The sequence below is a fragment of the Tachypleus tridentatus genome, chromosome 2, assembly GCF_004210375.1.
Source record: "Tachypleus tridentatus isolate NWPU-2018 chromosome 2, ASM421037v1, whole genome shotgun sequence".
Classification (NCBI taxonomy): domain Eukaryota; kingdom Metazoa; phylum Arthropoda; class Merostomata; order Xiphosura; family Limulidae; genus Tachypleus; species Tachypleus tridentatus.
This window is the reverse complement of record NC_134826.1, coordinates 67343826-67362529: the sequence shown is the minus strand read 5'-3', so window position 1 is coordinate 67362529 and position 18704 is coordinate 67343826. Positions and strand designations below refer to the sequence as shown.

Sequence of the window (18704 nt, the reverse complement as noted above, 5' to 3'; positions counted from 1 at the left end):
CGATACACTAACACGTATGGGATAATTTCCTTTGAATGCACGTGTATATCAAATCAAAATGGTGTTTAAGTCATTACAGAAAGAATGTGAACCTATGAGAAGTTTTCCTTTTCAAAATATTGTTGTAGTAAAATCAGGTTTTAAATAGTATCCATAATGATCTGAAAAGTATCGCCTAATAAATATACTCGTGCTAAACTGACAACAGCCAAAAGCCTTTATATTGTAGAGCATGGCTTGAAGACTGTCTACACCAATCGATGTATAAAAGTATGATTGGTTATTTATTTGTACGACTGCGTAGAATGGTATATCAACTGTATACTCATATTTCACTCCAAGAAATATTTATTTAAAGTTTATTTTTATTTTATTTATTACTTTTTCGATTATTGGATGTGCAATGTTTTTTAAATAAAAAATATTTCACGCGTGCTTCATGATATATATATATCGTGGTGGCAGCACCAATATAAGATTAATAAGAATAGCAGGGTTTAGTTTCTGCATCGTTACATGTGTATGTGTATGTGGTTGTTATGGTAACCTGGCCTAGGTCAGTCTCTCCCGATCAATGCCAACACTGCAGCGGATCCGCCATTATATCTCAGTCCATGGTGTGAATTGCTAATGGCACGAGCGACTGAAATCACTGATAGCCAGTCGAGTATGGATGTTACGTAGTTTGGTTAAAGTGACACACAGCTTTTTATGGGTGAATTTTCATCGCTCTGAGAAGAATCTTTGTAGGTAGACACCTATTTTAACGAAAAATCACACCTTCTTACCGATAGTAAGTTCTTCGATGTCCATATTAATTACAAATAACCTTTGTGTGTGTGTGTGTGTGTCAGTTGCTTTATTTATTTTGTTATATACAAATATTAATTAATTGAGTGTTATTAATTTATAGCCTGGTTGATATAAACCATGGACCACTTGATTATACCTGAAAGAGAAAATAGAAATATATAACCAGTCTTTGATAGATTGTTTAGGCAGAGTATTCATGATGAAACTTTATAGAATGGACGGCAACTGCTTGAAGACGAAAAGCGGAAGACTTTCGAAACATCGTCCTCTACTCCTGTGTTTGCACAACAGACAGTTGCCGTCCATTCCACAAAGTTTCATCATGTAACCAGTCGTTCTCCTACGTACGATACAGCTTTAATCTAGCATGTGTAAAAGTATTTTGTTTCAACAAGTTTACGTTATGAATTTAGAAACATTCGATGCTAATCAGATTGGTGTGTCTACTAACTATTGTTTCAGTGTTATTGTCCTAGTCATGATGTAGTTGATCCAAGTACTTTTAAATAACTAACCCTTGTCAAACAATTTATTTGGATTTCTCTCCTTCGTTTCTTTGTCTGCTACAGTACAGTGATCACAGAACAAAATTATTTAACAAATGTACAGATATAAACGTATTTACATACGTACACGCATGTACAGTTACATCCGCACACATACACCAACATGCATACATGTATATGTATATATATGTATTGATTGGAATTTTCTAGTAAGAAGAGATAAAAAGAAATATAAATTTCTAGACTACATTCACGAACCAGTTTCGTCTATTGTCATCAAGCTGTTAAAAGTCATTAGATTACAAACCTGTCCTCTGCTGGTGCAGAGGTAAGTCTACGGATTTACAACGTTAAATTAAAAAGTTCGATTCCCCTCAGTGAAGGGCCCGTCATGGCCAGGTTGGTTAAAGCTTTCGACTTGTAATTCGAGGGTCGCGGGTTAGAATCCCCGTCGTACCAAACATGCTCGCCCTTTCAGCCGTGGGGGCATTATAATGTGACGGTCAATCCCACTCTTCGTTGGTAAAAGAGTAGCCCAAGAATTGGCGGTGGGTGGTGATGACTAGCTGCCTTCTCTCTAGTCTTACACTGCTAAATTAGGGACGGCTAGCGCAGATAACCCTCGAGTAGCTTTGCGCGAAATTCAAAAAACAAACAAAAAAGGCAATCCCCTCAGTAAACTCATCAGATAGCCCGATGTAGCTTTGCTGTAAAAAAAAACACACACACAAAGATTGCAAACCTTAGAGAAATTGCGACTTAGCCAACAGAGGAGGTCAGATGTATCTCGAAAAAAAATTAAATAAAATGAATAAGAAAATAATGAAATTTTATTTTGCAAATAGACTGTTTAGTGAGAGATGTTAACATGTTAGGTTTCGTGCATACTTTTGTTTTATTCATATTTTGTAAAGAACTATTTTTAAGCGCTCGTTTATTAGACTTGTTATTTGGTCAAAGTTCAGATATCCTGTAATACTGCATCATGTTAAAAATAAACATTTTAATCTAAAGTGAGATGATAATTTTTTAGGTATCCAGTTTTAATGACGTTCTAATCATTTATTAAAATATTATCTAGTTTATTTGCAAAAGGATGTCGCTTTTTCCATTTGCGCTAAGCCTTTTTAAAAAATCGTTTCATTTCGATATGGAAGTGGTAAACTAATTCTGGTTAATAATTTAGGAATTAATAAGGTTTTTCTTTTAAGTTTTTGACACCTCCTGATGTCACGTGCATTTGACACATACGTGTTAATATATATAGCTAAAGGCCCGGCATGGCCAGATGGTTAGGGCGTTCGAGTCGTAATATGAGGGTTGCGGGTTCGAATTCCCGTCACATCAAACATGCTCACCCTTTAAGCCGTGGGGGCATTATAATGTGACGGTCAATTCCACTATTCATTGGTAAAAGAGTAGCCCAAGAGTTGGTGGTGGGTGGTGATGACTAGCTGCCTTCTCTATAGTCTTACACAACTAAATTAGGGACAGCTAGCGCAGATAGCCTTCTTGTAGCTTTGCGAGAAATTAAAAAACAAACAAACAAACATATATTCCCCCTGAATTATCTAACCAAAATTTACCGGATAACATAGGAAAGTGGGGAATTATAAACGAATTGCGTTGATGATATTTTGTGTTTATAGAATGACCTGTTGTTTTATAACAGCTTCAGTTAACTTAAAAGTGTCAGAGATGTCAAATGTTTGTCATCAGTCATGGCACGGTTAAGTTGGCAGTTTAGGGTTAAGAATAATAGCATATCTTTTGAAATATATGTGTATCTGTCACAGATGTTTTTAATTTTTACGACTCCCGTTGCGTAGTTAAAAAATATATATGAATATATAAAGATGGTATTTAAATTTTGAAGGTAACAGTGTGGAGTTTCCACCTAGTGGCACAGTGGTATGTCTACGGACTCATACCGTTACAAACCGGGCTTCGATAACCATGGTGGGCGGAGCATAGATAGCCTATTGTGTAGCTTTATTATTAATTATAAACAAACAGTGTGAAGTCCTTGCTCATTCGAGCAATATGTATTTTATTATTGTTACCATATTACCTAATTGACGCCCTGTGTATTTTTAAATATTGTATTGCCCTAACTAATGCTCTCGGAGACGTTACAAACTGGAAAGAGGGCTGCTGTTTACCGTATTTGTACAGTTCAGAGACGTTACAAACTGGAAGGAGGGCTGCTGATTACCGTATTTGTACAGTTCAGAGACGTTACAAACTGGAAGGAGGGTTGCTGACTACCGTATTTGTACAGTTCAGAGACGTTACAAACTGGAAGGAGGGCTGCTGATTACCGTATTTGTACAGTTCAGAGACGTTACAAACTGGAAGGAGGGCTGCTGATTACCGTATTTGTACAGTTCAGAGACGTTACAAACTGGAAGGAGGGCTGCTGATTACCGTATTTGTACAGTTCAGAGACGTTACAAACTGGAAGGAGGGCTGCTGATTACCGTATTTGTACAGTTCAGAGACGTTACAAACTGGAAGGAGGGCTACTGATTACCGTATTTGTACAGTTCAGAGACGTTACAAACTGGAAGGGGGGCTGCTGATTACCGTATTTGTACAGTTCAGAGACGTTACAAACTGGAAGGAGGGCTGCTGATTACCGTATTTGTACAGTTCAGAGACGTTACAAACTGGAAGGAGGGCTACTGATTACCGTATTTGTACAGTTCAGAGACGTTACAAACTGGAAGGGGGCTGCTGATTACCGTATTTGTACAGTTCAGAGACGTTACAAACTGGAAGGGGCTGCTGATTACCGTATTTGTACAGTTCAGAGACGTTACAAACTGGAAGGAGGGCTGCTGATTACCGTATTTGTACAGTTCAGAGACGTTACAAACTGGAAGGTGGGCTGCTGATTACCGTATTTGTACAGTTCAGAGACGTTACAAACTGGAAGGAGGGCTGCTGATTACCGTATTTGTACAGTTCAGAGACGTTACAAACTGGAAGGAGGGCTGCTGATTACCGTATTTGTACAGTTCAGAGACGTTACAAACTGGAAGGAGGGCTACTGATTACCGTATTTGTACAGTTCAGAGACGTTACAAACTGGAAGGGGGGCTGCTGATTACCGTATTTGTACAGTTCAGAGACGTTACAAACTGGAAGGGGGGCTGCTGATTACCGTATTTGTACAGTTCAGAGACGTTACAAACTGGAAGGAGGGCTGCTGATTACCGTATTTGTACAGTTCAGAGACGTTACAAACTGGAAGGGGGGCTGCTGATTACCGTATTTGTACAGTTCAGAGACGTTACAAACTGGAAGGAGGGCTGCTGATTACCGTATTTGTACAGTTCAGAGACGTTATAAACTGGAAGGGGGGCTGCTGATTACCGTATTTGTACAGTTCAGAGACGTTACAAACTGGAAGGAGGGCTGCTGATTACCGTATTTGTACATTTTGGATCCTATTTCAAACGTGATTTTTGTCTGTTTGATTTTATTCTCTCTCTCTTTTTTTTTTCCAAATCAAAATTATCGTGATACCGGTTACTATTGTTGTCACACAAGGAAAACTTTATATCAAATACCGGGGGACACTGATTAACAGAAATACAGAGGCCCGGCATGGCCAAGCGTGTTAAGAGTTGCGACTCGTAATCTGACGGTCGCGGGTTTGCATCCACGTCGCGCCAAACATGCTCGCCCTATCAGCCGTGGGGGCGTTATAATGTGCGATCAATCCCACTATTCGTTGGTAAAAGCGTAGCCCAAGAGTTGGCGGTGGATAGTAATGACTAGCTGCCTACCCTCTAGTCTTACACTGCTAAATTAGGGACGGCTAGCACAGATAGCCCTCGAGTAGCTTTGTACGAAATTAAAAAACAAACAAACAAACAAACAGAAATACGGTGTATTCTTTTGCTGATACAACCTCTCGGGCAATCCTCTTCTTCAGGTATTTAGAGCTGAACAGAAAATTTACATAAAGGAGGGCGTTACCCGAAACATTGTATCATAATAGCATATATAACACACCTATATCTGTTACTAACACCTTGTTGTCTTCGGTACATATATCTACAGTTAATATCTTGTTGTCTTCGGTGTTTCAACTTATAACGTGTTTCCTGTGTTCCTCCATCGACAACCACCACGCGTAATTTTATGCATCGTTTTATAGCATAAGATATAAAAATGCGAACAGTTTAAAAACGTTGAAAACGATTCTGCTGAATGGACTATAGCCTTTTGAAATGAATCAATGAAAGCTGGGAAGTCTGAGTTCGATTTGAGCTTATATTATGAGACGTTAAGGGCTGGACGTGACCCAGTGGTAATACTGCAGAACACGATCAGCCCTTTCAAATACAGGCGAGTTATAACAGAAACTACCAAAACCGTCATGCAGTACAAAGATTCGAACAAAACCTTCAAAGAGTGGCTTGCTACAGGCAGGCTTCCTTTACTATAGCCTCAAAGTTATGGACAGAATCTCTAAGACAGTACTTTAGCTTACCTACGTAGCTCAAAGTTATGTACAGAATATCTAAGATAGTACTTTAGTATACCTACGTATTACGTACAGTCCGCTATAGGCAGTAGCTCAAAGTTATGGACAGAATATCTAAGACAGTACTTTAGTATACCTACGTATTACGCACAGTCCGCTATAGGCAGTAGCTCAAAGTTATGGACAGAATATCTAAGATAGTACTTTAGTTTACCTACGTATTACGTACAGTCCGCTATAGGCAGTAGCTCAAAGTTATGGACAGAATATCTAAGACAGTACTTTAGCTTACCTACGTATTACGTACAGTCCGCTATAGACAGTAGCTCAAAGTTATGGACAGAATATCTAAGAGAGTACTTTAGCTTACCTACGTATTACGTACAGTCCGTTATAGACAGTAGCTCAAAGTTATGTACAGAATATCTAAGAGAGTACTTTAGCTTACTCTACGTATTACGTACAGTCCGTTATAGACAGTAGCTCAAAGTTATGGACAGAATATCTAAGATAGTACTTTAGTTTACCTACGTATTACGTACAGTCCGCTATAGGCAGTAGCTCAAAGTTATGGACAGAATATCTAAGATAGTACATTAGTTTACCTAATGTCCGCGTTGATAATACCATTCTTTGAGACGCGAAACTATTTTGCTCGTATCATTATAAATAAAAAAAGGTGAATGTAAAAGATGTATTTGTCATTGAGCTGGTGCAATATCCGTATCCCCCCCGTCGGCAGTTTAACAAGGCTTACAATGTTATAATTCAAGGCTCAATCCCCCGTGATTAGCAAATCAAAGTTACCCTATTGTGTAACGAGCTTAAAGGTGAATTTTACAGAAAAAAAGAAAACTTTGCAGTCAAAAGAACTACTCATACTGATTAATTTTGCAGGTTCACATTTTTATAGAAAATATGTGCTAATAAATGAAACATAGAACTTGGTGCAGAAAGAGCCCTTTCCGAGCGGCAATCCGAACGTTTTAGTTTTTACGTTTGCCGCTAGGAAAAGTACTGTGACGTAATAGTTGCCAAACAAACCGCCAACGCCAGCGCGTTGAATGTAAATAAGCATGGCCAGTGCATAAGGAGAAACAGAGGCGGAGTCTGTTTTGACTTTGTGTTCTGAACAGTGTCGAGTAGCGCCATATCAATTCAAACCTACTCTGAACGAACCTAGAACAGTTACTTTTGACACAGATCTGACAAGTTCAAGTGATGAGGACAGTTCCATGAGTGAGAGTAACGGAACTGTAAGTGATACCAATAGCGCCCAGGCCGGTCGCGAGTCGGTCATACCTCCAGTGGAAGAATGGTACGCCTAAGTCATGACAACAAATATGGTCTGTATTATTTCACGTGCAATTTTAAACATCTCGAAACCTGTCTGGTGTTTATAAATTATTGGTATCACAGACTGGGTCTTATTTGTTTATACTTTGCCGACTATGGTAACTAATACTCGGCCCTTCCACAATCATTGTACCGGGTATTTATGGCTCGTAACAAAATGAATTTCAGTTATACGTCATAATTCTGTCTATAAAATTAAACTAGATGTAGCAGTCTGAATAGTTAATTTATGTTGAAATGTTAAATTTGAAAAATGGAATTCTTCAAACTTTTCCATATTTAAAAATGATACAAAAAATTTACAGAATGATCTACCAGCTTTTAAACTTGGAATATACTCTATTTGGGATGGATTTGTCCACTGTCTAGACTAGGAAATCAAGGTTTCACTGACTTTCTGGTGCCACAAATGCAAAACACGCTCATGAATGTGAAATGTGTATGTCGAGATACATTCTTCAAAAACTTGTACTTTTTAAATTATTATATTATACTAGTTATTGTGTGCTTTATACTGCACACATACCTTTAAGTTTGTTCTTTTCGTGATGGCAAGGGATGGCTTCTTAGTGGTGGAACCTGTGCGCTGCAGGATGAGATCAGTCCTCAGCTCTACACGAGGAAAGATGGTGGGAACGATCCTGTCTACTGCCGATAGTTTTTTCAGTGTCAACCTGCCTGGCTTGAAACCCACGGAATCCAAAACAGTGGGATCCGACACAAAACATGAGCGTTCAAAGTGATCATGACAAAGCTTTGCATGGTATGAAGTGGTCCAGTTCTTCCTATTGACCATCCACACCCACTGTCGCCACCTTGCCGGTTTCTTCTCCTTGCACGGAAACGAAAAGAAGCTTTTGCCCGATGCCGAACCGTTTTAAAACCATAAGCAACGCAGTAAACCATGTTATCATACAACAAACATAAAGTAGCAATATCAAGACAAAAAATAGTGTCACGAGGTATGTAATCCGAGAAAAGCACCGATAGATTTACATAAAACACCAGCACTGAAAGGAACAAAATGACCGGCGCGCAACGAAGCGTTTTTAGCTACTATTACGTCATAGTTGTAAAACGTCACGGAAACAGCCGAACGACCGAGAGGAACTTGAGTTCGAGGACCCGCATATGCTGTTTCATTTTTTACTCAAAAACTAAAGTGTTTAAAAATATGGCAACCACACAGGAATTATACCTAACCAAAGTACAGTTTCTAAGGCAATTATTAAATTTGTTGAAAATTCGCCTTTAACAATAAAATACACAAAACTGGCCAGTCGGCAGCAACCTAATACTAATCATCCACGCTAGGTTTGTTTGCTTGTTTCTGAAATTCGCGCAAAACTACGCAACAGCTATTTGCGCCTGGTGTCCATAACTTAGTAGTTATAGACCAGAGAGGAGGCAGTTGAGAAACACCATCCACTCTTGGACTACTCTTTTACCAACAAATAGTAGTATTGGTTGTCGCATTATAGTGCTGAAAGGATGAGCATGTTCTGTGACGTGGATTCTAACCCATGACCCTATTATTGCGAGTCAAACACTCTAACCACATTAAGGAAATTTATTCTATAAAATACAGACATTTTAAAGAACAGGGAACCTTTTTTGTGTGTGTGACGCACAAATTCTAGACTTACCAGCCACGAGGTCGTAAGTTCTATCATATGTTTGCTTGTTAACCAACACATAAGACACAAAACGAAATAAACGACCAGATCAGAAATGCCGCTCGTTAAAGCATAGCCATTCCTAATTCTGAGGTGCGGACCAGGAGGAAGAAAACCATGCTGCAGCACCCACCGCCTGTAGTAACTTCTTTTAATAGAATAGTGACTTTGACTATCATAGTTATGATGCATGCACAACTGAAATTGCGAAGCACGCTTAGTTACTCCACGTCTCGAATCTGAGACCCTCGCATACGCTAATCATTAGCGGATCCCGAACTGGAAACAGCAAGAAAATTTGTGTAGCAGATACACAAAATACACTATACTGTGAAGGTTTACTGATTGGCTGAGGGGTTCTGTCAGGATTTGGAATGTTTAGGAAGAATCTTGTTCCGAGAAAGTTTAAAAGCCTCTGCATTAATACACGTTTGAGTCAAATTCAATACACTTGTAAGTAAAGCCATGTCTATTAATATCGGAAACCCTAACAAACTTTTATTTGTAACCACATTTGATGAAGATCCATAATTAGTATATATGTATATTACGTATTTGTTGACTAGCAAAACCATATTGGACTATCTTGTGTGTCCACCTCAGGAATCGAATCCATCCTCTATACTGACCGCTGTTCCACCTAAACCCTAGAGAAATCTATAAACTAGCTACGTGCGTATAAGGAGTTAAGGGGATAAACATAACATAAAAGGTTTAGTTAATGGTTTAAAACAGTTGTTTGCTCTCAAGCAAAGCTATATTAAGCTGTTTGATGAGTCCACCTTGAGGAATCAAACCTCGAATTTTGACGTTGCAAGTCCCTCGACTTACCGCTGTCCCACTGGGAAAAGAACGTAGCATAACCTGTTTTGATAAGTTTTAAAACGTCGGATGGTTACTTTTTGATATTTTGAACAGAAAATTTTAAATCCAGTGTTAGAGCACGGATAGTCCATCTTGTAGTTTTGTGCTTAACTTCAAACGAACAAACACTCTTTTACCCTCACATTTTAACATTTTTTATTACGTTAAAACGATAACAACGGTTTCACGTTAAAAATAAGTGTCTTTAGACATTTAAAAAAACAACAATACAAAATGTGTCTTTACGTTGTATACTGTATAGAATATAACAACGGTTACAAATATCTCCGAAACAGTATTTCATTCATTTCAGTAACTGCTATTAAAATAACTTCAAAGTACCTAAACATACAGCTTCTAAATGTTTCGTGCATATGACTGTGATAAAGCAGTAAGAAGTGAGCTGAAAAAACAACAATAACATATCTTTCAAACGAACGGCATTTTTTGGGTTACAATACACCTAATTGGCTAAATCTCTTTTTTCTGAAGACACATATAATTCAAACGAATGTCGTATTCTGGGTTACGGTACCACCAGTTGGCTAAATCGCGTTTTCATAAAGATACAAATATTTTAAAGGAACGGCGGTTTTTGGGTTACAATACATTTAATTGGTCTAGTCACGTTTGTCTAAAGACGCCTTAAATTTTATCTGCCCAGTAATTAAAGGTGTGTGTGTATGTTTTCTTATAGCTTAGCCACATCGGGCTATCCGCTGAGTTCACCAATTGGAATCGAACCCCTGATTTTAGCGTTGTAAATTCACAGAGTAATTAAAGGAACTACACAAATTAATTATTTTTTTATTTATCACTTATTTCAAACATTATTAAACACCAAAAGCTTACGATTTAAAAAATTCATCTGTGTATTGACAAGTGTACAATTCAGCACGTAAATGAGAGGACAGTTTTCTGTTTTTCTAATCGGTAGAATACCTCGAACAGAGGTGTAGCTTGGCTTGACCCACACTCTCGATAGGGCAAGGTAAAAACATGGTTTTGATTCAGGGAGAAATCGACCCTGACTTGTACTGTGCGTGACAAAATTTCTCACTCAGAAAAAAAAAGATGACGAATTGTTCTGCAAGTGCAGAGTGATTAATAGTAACAGTCCACGGAAGTCATCTAACAAATGCTGTTTATGAAATTTTTCCAAAAAAAGTAATGAAATGTAGCGGGAAAAATTAAGGCTGGTAACAATATTCCCGAATTAATCCAGATGTATCATCACATTATCAGTTCCTTCCATACCTCAAGTGGTCCACAGAACAACTACTGAGGTTTTCACTGCTTTCACTTTTTTACTAATTCCTCAGCCTTTACTTTGTCCAGGTATTTTAATATATCATATCCCTTTTTATTGTTCTACATCAAATATCTTTCGGTTTTCCTCTGTCTTCTTCTAACTGACATCTAACCCGTTGCTTTTCTTGGTGATCTATTCTTCATTATTCCTAGAACATATCCATAGCATCTTCGGCTTGGACTTTACTGAGATTGACAGTTGCTCATTTCTCTCAATCCATAAATATATATATATATAAACTATAACCACAAAGGGGTGTGTGTGTTTAGAATGTGTTACGACAAACTGTTGGAAAGCGATCTAGTCTTTTAGGAGGTCAGAAGCCATGTTTATATAGTCCATTAAGTGTTACCATGGGCACCACTGATAAGGAGTAGAACAGTGCCAGTGGTCATATATTAGCAGACCAACAAAATGATGGAAACGTTTAATTACTGATTAGTTGGTCCTACTAACGAAGGAAAAGTGGGGGATCAGGAGACTTGCCCGGAGAAGAGGGTTCAAACTCCTCTCCCGCTAAACAACCTTCTTTTCAAACTCAATTCTAAACTGTAACTTTTAACACGATAAACATTCTCTTTAAATTTTAATCTACTTTAACCCTGCCAAATTAACATCGTATGATAACCCTAGTAAATGTAGACAATGGCTTTAGTTTACTGTTTTGTTATTATTGTCATTATTACGGTGGATAACTCACTTTGTTCACGTAACGGCCAATGTGGCTGTATGGAACATTTACACATGTATCGTGTGTATGGTTTGGTTTGTTTTCAATTTCGCGCAAAACTACACAAGGACTATCTGCGTTAGCCGTCCCTAAGTTAGCAGTGTGAGACTAGAGGGAAGGTAGATAGTCATCACCATCCACCGCCAACTCTTGGGCTACTCTTTTACCAACGAATAGTGGGATTGACCGTCACATTATAACGCCCCCACTGCTGAAAGGGCGGCCATGTTTGATGTGACGGGGATTCTAAACTGTGACCCTTGGATTACGACTTGAGTGCCTTAACCACCTGGCCATGCCGGGCCCGCATCATGTGTAAGGAAGAAAAAAACCGTTATGGGAACTCACGTTGTTCGTTTTTTGTTTTGTTTTTCGCGTAATGACTTACGTAGAACTATCACACATGCTTTGGGCTAAGGAAGGAAAAACTGCAGTAAGAAAAACACACGAAGCTCTACAAGCGGTTTAAAGAGTGAAAAGAAATAAAGTCACAAGACAAAAGTTACATTTTATTTAAATACCATCAATAATTAAAGTAATCAAACGAAAAATATTTTAAATCACTTACTTACAGACAATACATGACTTCTACACATTGACAACATAAATTATGTGTGATGGCATCACTCATACACTAGTGTGCAAAACAAATTAATTATAACTATAATCATGTTTTCACGAAATTTCCCGCCTTTTTCAAACATACCTGTGACTTTTTTTCCTGGTTTCGTTTCAAGAAGATTTTAATCAAATAATCCTCAAGTCATTTCATCACGGAAATAAAAGGTTTTTATTGATGTCGTCAAAGGTAACGTGAAAGTGAAATTATTTGCTCGAAACGTTCGTAGTGAGTTCTAGTGGCTGTTTTTATACCACCATGTAACATATGAGCTCTTTTATAACAACTATATACCACTTTATTCTGGATATTCTATACAATTGTCACATCCGGCATGGCCAGGTGGGTTACGGCATTCGAGCTGTAATCTGAGGGTAGTGGGTTCGAATTTTTCACTTCAAACATCTCGACATTTCAGCCGTTGGAGCGTTATGTTGTTACGGTCATTCCCACTGTTCGTTCATAAAAGAGTAGCCCAAAATTTGGAAGTGGGTGGCGATGACCAGTTGCCTTCCCTCTTGTCTGCATTACTAAATTAGGGACGGCTAATGCAGATAGCTCTCGTCTAACTTTACGTGAAATTTAAAAAAAAAAACAAGCAATTGTTACATTCGGAGACACCACGAGACACGTGAAGTCCTAACACACACACAGATATTTGTAAAATACATTTAGTTCACTTACCTCCCAATTTGAATTTCATTAATGAAACTATATTTTTCTATCTTATTTTTCACATTTAGTACAGAGGAGGGGGTTTGGCTGTTACTGAGAATTAGGGTATATAATGTTATCAGTACTTCATTTGTCTCCCAGCGATACAGCGGCAAGTCCCACCATTTATTAAAACTGAAAAACTGGTTTTGATGTTTGTTGTGGGCATAGCAATAGCATAATAGCCCATTGTGTGTAGTTTTTTTATTAATAACAACATGTGTTTAACATCGTAATAGGAAAGGGAAAAGGAGGTGTTAACTAGACTTAAATTTACCAAACTATTATTTGAAATTAATCCTAGGGAATAATGTGGTACGCGTACTCTGGTTAGTACACACATGCATGACATCCGGGAAATTCGAAAGGTCGATATTTAAACCCTATTTATAAACTTCATGATTGTAACCACGTGAAAGGGAAGAGCAATCGTTACAGCAAGCGAAGCAGCTCTTATCCTTCTATGAGACAATAGGTACTGTCCCTAAAAGAAAAGAAACCGAATATGCGCTGACAATATACTAATACAGGTGGTATAGCACTTGGTTTGCGTAGAGGTAAGACTATACAGGAATATATCGACTTCCGCAATTTCATAATATCATTAATTTTTGTTATATTTTACTAAAAATAGGCCTAACTTTCGCAGTACTGAAACTGAAACTGTAACTTGGTTGTTACGTTCTTTATAAATATGTGTTCAAACTCATCATTAACTGTTCAACAAAGTTCTTTTCCAACACTACTAATAAGAATTCGTAAGGCCCTGGCATGGCCAGATGGTTAAGGCACTCGACTCATAATATCGACATTGAAGTAACCTATGATTTCAGCTAGTATTTGATAAGATGTTTAGACTGATTTTTGTGTCAAGCAGAGATAAAATTAGTCAATATCATAGAATATTTGGATCTCATCGAAAGCACATAAAAGAATTGGTAATTTGAGGGTTTGTATTTTGTCCAAAGTTAAAAGAGGGCTATCTACACTAGCCGTACCTAATTTAGCAGTGAAAAATAGCCAACACCACCCTATATGCCAATTTTGAGGCTACTCTTTTAACAACGAATAGTGGAATTGACCGTGATATGATAATGCCCACTCACGTTGTGAGTTGAGCGCCTTAACCACGTGGCCTAATTTAAGAGTTAATAAGTTTTATAATTCACAGACATTTTGATAAAGATTGGTTAGTTATTTTTGGAGTAATTCCGCATTGGGCTATGTGCTGTGTCCACAGTGGAGAATTGAATCCCGAATTTTAGCATTGTATATCCGTAATATTGCCGTTGTCTCATTGGGGAACCAAAGATTACAAGGGAGTATGCTTTGATAGAGAGGTAAAAAGTAAAACACATGAACTATTGAAACCAAGAATAAATCAGAATGAAAAACCGACTTGACATATTTTATTACTCAAACAACAAACTATAAACATAAAACTGCTATTACTTAAATTGCAAATCGAAATCCCAAAGATTATGAATTTAAAAGCAGAAGATATATTTAACGTTAGCATGGGAGGTTTTACTATGTCGTATACATAGTCATATCTCTTTGTCTGTTTTTAATTCTAACGAAGTAAATATCAAGAAAGGAAAATAGATATTTATTTGTTTCCCTGCGGGGAGAAAGAGCACATAATCCAATACTCTAAAAGAAACAAACATTAAATAAGTCTTTTTTTTTTATTTCGCGCAAAGCTACTCGAGGGCTATCTGCGTTAGCCATCCCAAATTCAGCAGTGTAAGACTAGAGGGGAGGCAGCTAGTCATCACCACCCACCGCCAACACAATGGTCTGTCTGAAGCTCTATCCATCACGGGTATCTAAACCCGGATTCTAGCGTTGTAAGTCCGCAGACATACCGCTGTGACACTGGGTCGGCTTGTTTGTAGTTAAGCACAAAGGTACACAATGGGGTCTCTGTAAGAACTCTTGACTTTCGGATCCATAGTCCAAACACGCTAGGCTTCACTCGACTCCCATGCTTTATTATATTAATGTTATAAAGGTTAGATCGGCCGTTCTGAAATACATTTTCATTTTCAAGTTGGTTTTCGTCAGCGAGAAAGGTTAGATCGATATTTATCAAATTGATATGACATGTGAACTAACATGAGATCATAATTAATGTTATAAATTTATTTTTAACCCATTTGAAACATTAAATTCAAGAAAAATTTCTCGAAAAAGTGTAATTCTGAACGTTGGTAATCTTTACTTAACATGACGAACTTGCAAAATTACCGGGAGGTTAATGAAACATCCGTGTTTGTTTATTGGTTTTAACAAGTTAAAACATAGCTTTTTGCTACTTACCTTAGGCCCGGCATGGCCAGGTGGTTAAGGCACTCGACCTGTAATCCGAGGGTCGCGGGTTCGAATCCCTGTCACACCAAACATGCTCTCCCTTTTAGCCGTGAGGGAGTTATAACGTGACGGTCAATCCCCCTATTCGTTGGTAAAAAGAGTAGCCCAACAGTTGGCCGTGAGTGTTGATGACTAGATGCCTTCCACTCTTATTGATCCGTGTTTCACAGCTGAACAGCAAACATCAAATGCGCATGCTCAGTAATAAAAATTTGATCAATAATTTCTTTCTGCTTCACCTTGGTACTTTGTTTATGTAAACTTGATCAGGGAGACAGATATGACTGTCGCGTGTGCATCATTTCATCTTCTAGCATTTTTTAATGAAATGTTTAAGGTAAGTATTTGGTTTGGTTTGTTTTGAACTTTGCGCAAAGCTACACGATGGCTATTTGCGTTAGCAAATACATAAATCAAAATAAAGTTACGGTTTTCGGATACGGAAAAATACGGTTTGGTTTGTTTTGAATTTCACGTAAAGCTACACGAGGGCTATCTGTGCTAGCCGTCCATAATTTTGCAGTGTAAGCCTAGAGGGAAGGTAGCTAGTCATCACCACCCACCGCCAATTCTTGGGCTACTCTTTTACCAACGAATAGTGGGATTGACCGTCACATTAATACGTACCCACAGCTGAAAGGACGAGGAATACGGCAGAAATTAAGTACTATACGTGAAAGGTATGTAGTTAATTCTAAACTTGAAATGGCCAACGTTGACTAAAACTTTAAAAAAATATTTCAATCATACTGTTTTCACGTTATGAAGGTTTCATTCCAATTCCGAAAACACTTATCATTGGACTAAATTTATAACAAATTTTCCATATATCTTCTCTTTGAGTAAGGGAAGGATGCTAAATTTCTTCGTGACATAAATAAGGGGAGAGCGTGATCTAATAATAAACGTGCTCGACTACTATGGATTTATGTGCCCAATGCTCGCGTCCCGTAATACTCCTCCACAAAAGCGCTCCTTACGTTTGAGCCGTGGGTCATTTCTGAGTGACAGTCAAATCACATTATTCTGTCAAACCAGCGTATTGTTTGTTTGTTTTTTAATTCACGCAAAGCTACACGAATGCTATCTGCGCTAGCCGTTCCTAATGTTGCAGTGTAAGACTAGAGGGAAAGCAGCTAGCCATCACCACCCACCGCCAACTCTTGGGCTACTCTTTTATCAACGAAAAATGGGATTGACCATCACATTGTGACGCCCCCAAAGATGAAAGGGCGAGCGTATTTGGCGTGACGGGGATTCAAATCCACGATCTCATATAACGAGTCAAGCGCCCTTACCACCGGGCCATAACGGGCCAGACCAGAGTAAACTAAGACGGGCAAACGAAGAAGCACTTGTAAGTGCTGTAAATGCTATTTATTAGAAGCCTTCTCTTTTGTGTTACAATTATGATTGCTTGTGAAGATAAGCCTTGAGTTGCTCTTCACGAATATTACAAAAGAAACAACAACAGAAATAGCCTTAAGTTAAGTGAGTTAGGTTATTGCCATTCAAACGCAAGTCGTTGTTAGGTTTTTTAGACGGGGAAACAAGAAAGTTCCTTACAGAGATATTCCTTTTACTCTAAAGCAACCAATGTTAGCTGCTTCCTTTTACACTAAAGCAACCAATGTTAGCTGCTTCCTTTTACTCTAAAGCAACCAATGTTAGCTGCTTCCTTTTACACTAAAGCAACCAATGTTAGCTGCTTCCTTTTACTCTAAAGCAACCAATGTTAGCTGCTTCCTTTTACTCTAAAGCAACCAATGTTAGCTGCTTCCTTTTACACTAAAGCAACCAATGTTAGCTGCTTACTTTTACTCTAAAGCAACGAATGTTAGCTGCTTCCTTTTACACTAAACCAACCAAATTTAGCTGCTTCCTTTTACTCTAAAGCAACCAAATTTAGCTGCTTCCTTTTACTCCAAAGCAACCAATGTTAGCTGCTTCCTTTCACTCTAAACCAACCAATGTTAGCTGCTTTCTTTTACTCTAAAGCAACCAATGTTAGCTGCTTCCTTTTACTCTAAAGCAACCAATGTTAGCTGCTTCCTTTTACTCTAAAGCAACCAATGTTAGCTGCTTACTTTTACTCTAAAGCAACGAATGTTAGCTGCTTCCTTTTCTAGTATTCAAACACCAGATAAAAGGCAGCGAGTAAACAGCACCTTGCCATCTACGTTAAGCAATTTACTTTGACTCTTATAACGCACCCACTGTTTAAAGGGGTAAGAGATATTTTGTGGTATCACAAGGAATTGAAATTGTCTCGTCAAATCCTGAATCCAGAGTCCAGCCACGGTTCGTCGCAGACACTCAGCAATGGTTCTTCAAGAATCTTGGTCAGTGCTAGAGGCCCCAGATATGTTCATTTATTAACTGTTCCTTGGTAGTTGGTTGAGGCCTGACGAGAGGGGGGGGAGGGGTTACAGTCCTGGGACTCGGCGTCAATTAGGGGATCCGGAGAAATATGGGATAAAGAATAATGCATTCTCATTTTCATAATATACTTAAGGAAATATTACAGTACCGCGGGAAATCGCGTTACCTCAAAAAATGTAAATTCTCAACACATTTGGCTTTCACCCGTCAGAAAAAAAAATTCATACGCCCATGAATGTACCACAAATTTATGAATACTTCAAAGAGGGGCTCGGGGATATAACTGTCCCCTGGGCCCGACCTATCTCTCGACGCCCCTGAGTTGGTTCCAGATATTAATTCGTTTCTCAATATTATATGATAGTTATGAAAAAAATAGTTGGTATTTCACTTGTACTTCTTCTAATTGTACACATTAGGCGAAAGAGCAAGGTCAGAGACCTCTTGGTTGCAGTTAAATCGAAAGCTCTGGGATCTACCGGGTTTTTTTTTAATCACGTTATTTTGAAAGGAGACATTATAACATTGTTGGTAAGTATTTAAAACAGCCAAGACTGAACTCAGCAAATTCGACCTAAATTCTGCCGAACACTTTATATCACACGTTTCTAGTTAAGGTTGGATTAAGTGTATTTTGTTATGGGCTTCGATGTGAGTAACTACGTTCTACTAATTAACCAATATGCTCCGAGCGAAGCTGCGGTTTATAGAAACTATTTGATGGCTAATAAAAATTACATTTCTCCTTTAGGTTCCCGCCAAAAAGTGAAGTATCACTTGCCAAAATGAGTACGAGTGAGAAACAAAATAAAACCCTAACCACGAAGGTAAGTAATTCTTACTTTAAGGTCTAAAATACGA

The 18704-nt window shown here is 38.1% G+C and overlaps 1 protein-coding gene across 3 annotated transcripts in view; it reads left to right on the top strand.

Moving 5' to 3' along the window:
- Window positions 1-574: 574 nt before the first annotated feature.
- Window positions 575-18704, top strand: part of LOC143244091 (uncharacterized) — a 59721-nt gene continuing 41591 nt past the window's right edge. For all 3 annotated transcript variants that reach the window (XM_076488150.1, XM_076488149.1, XM_076488148.1), the window contains exons 1-2: window positions 575-793; window positions 18595-18670. In XM_076488150.1, coding sequence (XP_076344265.1) covers window positions 18629-18670 — 42 coding nt within the window. In that variant the 5' untranslated portion in view covers window positions 575-793; window positions 18595-18628. The remainder of the gene's footprint in view (window positions 794-18594; window positions 18671-18704) is intronic.